Source organism: Peromyscus eremicus, chromosome X (genome assembly GCF_949786415.1).
Source record: "Peromyscus eremicus chromosome X, PerEre_H2_v1, whole genome shotgun sequence".
Lineage (NCBI taxonomy): Eukaryota > Metazoa > Chordata > Mammalia > Rodentia > Cricetidae > Peromyscus > Peromyscus eremicus.
The window spans coordinates 29,684,761-29,691,024 of record NC_081439.1 but is presented as its reverse complement, the minus strand read 5'-3'; the positions used below and the strand labels follow the sequence as shown (position 1 = coordinate 29,691,024).

Here is a 6,264-nt window from a genome sequence, read left to right as displayed (position 1 = left end):
GCTTGGGATATAATGTAAGGCCCTGTCTCAAAATCATGGCCCACCCCCAAAGTACGTGATAGACCTATGAAAATGGTTGGTGAAACTCGTGATTTTAAGGATGAATATATGGCAAGCAAATAAAGAAATAAATAAATGAATTGAAACCCGATTGTGGTAGGAGAATGGATCCTACAGCTGTGGCATCTGCACACAGAGCTTCAGGGCTGATTTCGGGCAGACATCCAGTGTGAACACGTATGTGCAGATAGTATGTGTGCAAGGTCTGAGAAGCTTTAAGTGTATTTGTGCACTGGTGTGTGGAAACTTGTTGAAGCTGAGTGTGCTCACTGCATGTGCAAGATGCATGAGGAACTCTCAGAAGAAATGTGCTGGGTCTGGGGGTGTGTGTGTGTGCACGCGCACGCACGCACGCGCACCATATATGCTAAGCAGTAAGGACTTGTGCTCACACAATTTGTGTGACCCTTATAGTGAATACTGCACGTGCACGTCCCACACACTTCGCGTGACGACAGTGGCGCATTTCACACCAGCAAGAGAGTGGCTCGGTGGGTGAGAACCCATGAGCGCATTGCACGTGCAATCCCTTTGCGCACGCGCCACCGCGGGAGGAGGCGTGACGCACATGCGGGTGCGCGAGGGTCCGGCGCAGCGAGCCCAGGCTGGGTGAGGACAGCGCGCAAGGTGGGAGGACGCGTGCGCATGCGGACACGCGCGGAGCCGGTGCGGCGCGGCGGGACGGACAGTGCGCCTGTGCAGCCCGTGCAGCCCGTGCAGCCCGCACCTCCCGATGGAGCGCAGCAGCGGTGAGGGAGCCGAAGCCCCCTCGGAACGGGTTGTCAGGGGCTCAGCGCTGCTGCCCGTGAAGTCCACGGAGGCGAGCGCAGGGCGATCATCACAGTCGCAGTCCACCCTTCGGCCCGCAGGTAAGGCCCTGGGAGCGCCCGGGCAGGCCGGCCTGAGGACCCCCGGGGGCGGGGCGGGCGACGGCGAGGCTCTCGCCTGGACGCCCTTCCTCAGGCTTAGGTCAACCTGACCCGGGGGCCTCAGGCCGCGTCCCTCCTCGGCAGGTGGCGAGGTCCCCTCGGGCTTGGCGTGGGTGAGTGGGTGAGCTCGGGATGGGGGGGTGGAGCGCAAGGAGCAAGTGTCTTTTCCCACAGTTGTCCCTAAGGTAGGGCTCGGCGCCCGAGGGGGCTTCTGGGATGCCAACACTGTGGGCGCCGGCCTTCCCCCACCGCTGAGGTGTTCGGAGACCAGGGCTCGGCTGGCTCGCAGACTAGCGAGCTTGCACGCTCCATCCTGACTAAAGCGCACTGCCCGGGAAGCTACAGCCTGAGGTGGCCCAGCTTTGCGGGTTTTTGCCCTCGGGGTCAGGAAAACTGTCGTGTCGCACCGGGGCAGCGACCGCTGCGACGACGAGCCCCCCCCCCCGCCTCCCCCCCCCCCCGCCTCCCCCCCCCCCCCCCGCAACCGCTGAGCCAGTGGCTTCGCTATTGGGGCGTCTGGACTGGCCATGGCCCCTCATTACGTGGCAGCGGGGTGATTGAGTGTCCAAGCCCACGGGACTGCAGCTGAGAGCTGTAGCGGGGGGGGGGGGGGGGATGGGGTGGGGGTGTGTGTGGGGGGGGTGAGGGGCTGCGGATCTTCGGCCCGTCTGCCCGCCCGAGGGGGGGGACATCATGAGGACGTTCTGAAGAACGCGATAAGCAGGTCTCCCGTCTTCTGGTTCTCGCGCTAACCTTCCTTGTGCTTGCAGGTGGTGCGGAGGTATACGCAGCAAGGAAAAGGATCTCATTCTGATTTTCCTGGCGACATTTTTTTTTCAGTTAATAATGCCAACTGATTTCCTTTTTATCAAAAAAAAAAAAAATCCACACAAATCTTTGTAGGATTTGGGAATTATCCCATCGTGGAGATACACGTATTTCCTATGAGGTGGAGGGGAAAGAGGAAAGACATCAAATGAAGTCGCGTTTGGGGTGTTTTATTTGTCTCTTCATTTTGAGGCTGGATCTCGCTATGTAGTTTAGGTTGATCTGGACTTCAGAGATCCTCCAAGTTACCACACCCAGCCTGCAGATGTTCCCTTAGTCACTTGAAACATGCTTTTTGTTGGGATAGAGGGGAGTATCTTATTGGACCTTCTGGTGCATCATTCATAGAAGGGAAAGGAAGGGTAAAATTATTTCTAGTTTCTGTTATCGTGCTTTTTATTAAATGAACAACTTAATAAAACATTATAAGATAGTGATAATAAGTACCTTTTTTCCCCCCATTTTTCGAGACAGGGTTTCTCTGTGTAGCTTTGTATCCTGTCCTGGATCTCGCTCTGTAGCCCAGGCTGGCCTTGAACTCACAGAGATCCACGTGCCTCTGCCTCCCGAGTGCTGGGATTAAAGGCGTGCGCCACTGCCGCCCTCACCACCCTGCTAATAAGTTACCTTTTAAACAAACACGTTTTCATTCTTTTTCTTGAGAAACTCAGACCATATCTGATAGAACCCAGAATCCACACACCAGAGCCAACACACTCTGGCAAAGGGGACCTCGGACAATAAAACATTAGAAAGGAGATGTTGTTTTGAGTTTACGTTTTTATTTGGTGGAGGGTTGAAATAATAGGTGATTTAGATGTTTCTTGAGTAGAGAATGGGCTGTATGGTTGGATGTCCAGTTTATCTGGGATTTTTACTTGAAGGAATTTAAGGGGACAGTCCCTCCCCCGCATTGCTCTGTTACAGTGTGGACTCTAGTTTATTTTGGAATTTCTAATAATTATAGGTTTTAAATATATAGCCTACAAAAAACATTTAGAGGTCATTCCTAATGGCTTTGTGAAAGAGAGTAAATAGAATTTTTTCACTTTATTTCAGTAGGGATGTGATAGAGACACATGTGGCCAATGCAGTATAACCTGTGTTGGGCATGAATTCGTGTTCCTGTTCCCCATCACCGACATTTCTGATGAAAGGTTTGGTTTGGTTTGGTTTGGTTTGTGTGTATACATTGTGTGGATGTGGGGCGTGTGCTTGTGGAGTCCACAGGCCCAGTGTAGGTCTCATCCCTCAGGCACTTTCCATCTTGTTTTTTGAAACTGAGTCTCTGGCCTGGAACTCATGGTTTTGGCTAGGCTGGCTGGTCAGGGGGCCCTACAGACCGACCTTTTCCTGCCTCCCCAGTGCTGGACTTAGCAGCACATTCCATCATCTTGGACCTGCTCTTCATGGGTTTGGGGGTTGAGTTTACGTCCTCATGCTTGCATGACAGGTATTTTACTGACTAAACTTTCCTCCCAGTCTTATTTTGAATGTTTTAACTTCTATTTTTTAGTTAGTGTACCAAGTAACAGTTCCATTCTGATGTTTCCATATATGTATGTCGTTGTAGTTTGCCCATGTTCTCCATGACTCTCCCTTGTCCCCCTTCCACCTCACTGGTCACCTTCTTTCACCCAGGTATCCCCACTCTGTTTTCATATCTTTGACATAGAAATTTTTGAATCTAGGTTCCACATATGAGTGAAAACCTGATACTCTTCTTCTCCCTAAGGAAGGATTCATCCATTTCTGTTTCTCCTTTCCCCATTCCCTTCCCTTTCATTTTTCTTTCTGTATAGCCCAAATTGTCCTTCAACTCACTATGTAGCCTAGCCTGGCCTCAAGTTGGTGGTGATAACTACTGCTTCAGTCCCCACAGTGTTGGGATTACAAGGAGGGCACTACACAGAGCTTTGACGGGGGATTCTCAGTTGTACTTATTGCAAAACCGTTTAATGAATGCTACTGATATTAAAACTAGTTTTAAGGTTGAGAATATAGTTCAGCGGGTGGAGTGCTTGCCTGGTATTCTTAATTACTGAAAAATCGAATTTTTAGTTGCTACTCTATTCACAATAGCTAGGATATGGAACCAGGTTAGATGTTCACTGACAGATTAATGGAGCTAGATGTGGTGCATACCTATAATCCTAGCCCCTAGGAGCTAGAACAAGAGGTCAGTAGTTCAAGGACAGTCTTGCCAGGTGGTGGTGGCAGCAGCAACACACACCTTTGATCCTAGCACTTGGGAGGTAGAGGCATGTGGATCTCTGAGTTTGAGACCAGCCTGGTCTAAGAAGTGAGTTTCAGGATAGCCGGGGCTACACAGAGAAACTCTGTCTTGAACAAACAAACAAACAAGCAAAGAAAAACAAAAAAAGAGATCCTGTCTTAAAAAATGAACAAAATAAGAAGATAAACCCTAGGTTAATAAAGAAAATGTCGTGTATATACACAGTGGCATTTTATTCAGCTGTAAAGAAAAAATGAAATAGTGATATTTTCAGAAAACTGGGTAGGGCCGAAAACATTATATTAAGTGAAGTTACCTAAACTCAGAAAGACAAGTACCACATTTCTCTTGGATTCTGACCTTACATTTCAATTTTTACATATGTGAATATGGGTAGGGGACATGAACCTAGGAAAGGGGACCATGAAACAGGAAACAAGCTTAGGAAGAGGGAACGACAAAGAGTCATCTATGTGACATGAAAGCAGAAGGGGAGCTAAGGAAGGGAGGGAGGAAGGGAGCAGGAGGGGGGGAACAAAAACAGTGTAGGAACTGGGAGATGGTTCCGAGGACTGGAGTTCACCTGGTGTGTAGACACTTGCCTTTAACTCCATCTCCAGGAGATCTGACACCCTCTTCTGGCCTCACTTGTGCACACATCCCTACATATACACATGATTGAAAAATGCAAATAAAATCTTTTTAGCCGACCCCCCAAACTGTATGAAAATGCTATAATGAAACCCATTGCTTTATGTACTAATTAGGAAAATAAAGTAAGTATAAAGTTACCAAAAAGCTATGTTTATTCATTTACAATGGAAAATAATAGACATGTAAATTAAATAACTTTAAGTGCGTCAGGGTTGGTGTGCTAAAATTAGAGTGTTCAATGTATGCTGCAGTTACAGGTGATATAAACCTTTGTACTTTTGAGGCTAGTGATGAGTCCATGTATTTAATCCTCATACCAGGCTTTTTTTTTTTTTTTTGAGGCACCATCTCATGGTCTCATGCTGCCCTGGCTGGCCTCATACTCTCTATGTAGGGGAGAGTGACTTTGAACTTCTGAACCTCCTGCCTCCACGTGCCAAATTATGTGATTATAGACATATGCCACCCACCACACCTGGTTCATGCAGTACTGGGGATCAAACACAGAGCTTCATGCATGCGAGGCAAGCATTCTACCACATCTCAGCCCCTCGGAAACATCTTGATTTTTTTTTTTTTGGTGGTGGTAATTAGGATCAAATCTAGAACCTTATGCATGTTATGCCTATGTTCTACACAGTTTTAAATTCCCCACCCCAGATAAATCTTAATTCTTATTTTTTTTTTTTTGTTTTTCAAGACAAAGTTTCTCTATGTAGCCCTGACTTGTCCTGGAACTCACTCTGTAGACCAGGCTGGCCTTGAACTCATAGAGATCCACCTGCCTCTACCTCCCGACTGCTGGGATTAAAGGCATGCACCACCATTGCCTGGCTAAATCTTAATTCTTGAATTATATTTTAAATCCATTATGGGTCTGAGGATATTGTTCAGTTGTAGAGGGGTTGCCTAGCATGCAGAAACCTTAAGTTCACTACCCAGAACCTCAAATAATGATGATGATGGTGATGATAATTCATCCTCGCTGCTCCTCATTCTTGGGCATTCAAGGACTTTTTATGTGGGACCCATTCCTAATGAGACATAATTTGTATTTTTATAGACCACCTACTGTTCCTAAGCATTCATGGAGTCCTGTGGGGACTGCAAAGGCAGAGCAGTTTGAGATAATTTGAACTGAGACTGTATAATGTCACATTGGCATATTTGGGGGATGTGAATAGTTGAGTGGTTTTCCTGAAGGTGTTGTAGGATATGGCAAGGGAGTACCTCTGGTTGTTCCCCAAGCAACAGGTTTTTCAACCTTTGAAATCCTGTGCTTGTTTTGCTTACCCACCAGTGATGCCTTCTTTTAATCATTTTACTTCTGAGAATGAAATTGCTCAGTATGCTATTCTTAATGCATGTGATGTATACTTAGCATAGTGCCTGTTGTTTCAGTCTGCTTAAATACCTTTAATGAGCACATAAATCACCAGCTGCTCTCCACTGTCATGTTAGGCTACACCGTTGTCACATATGTCCTGTGTTCCTTTTAGTCTAAAATGACTCCTTCTCTTTTCACTTCAGGTACTCATTTCCTTTAGGTTCTTTCAC

At 47.3% G+C, this 6,264-nt stretch overlaps 1 protein-coding gene across 3 annotated transcripts in view; it reads left to right on the top strand.

Moving 5' to 3' along the window:
* Window positions 1-650: 650 nt before the first annotated feature.
* The window catches only part of Map7d2 (MAP7 domain containing 2), a 126,249-nt gene continuing 120,635 nt past the window's right edge, over window positions 651-6,264 (top strand). Inside the window, exon 1 of one of the 3 annotated variants that reach the window (XM_059249945.1) lies at window positions 651-929. In XM_059249945.1, coding sequence (XP_059105928.1) covers window positions 794-929 — 136 coding nt within the window. In that variant the 5' untranslated portion in view covers window positions 651-793. The remainder of the gene's footprint in view (window positions 930-6,264) is intronic. The other 2 variants (XM_059249943.1, XM_059249944.1) reach the window with 2 other exon arrangements.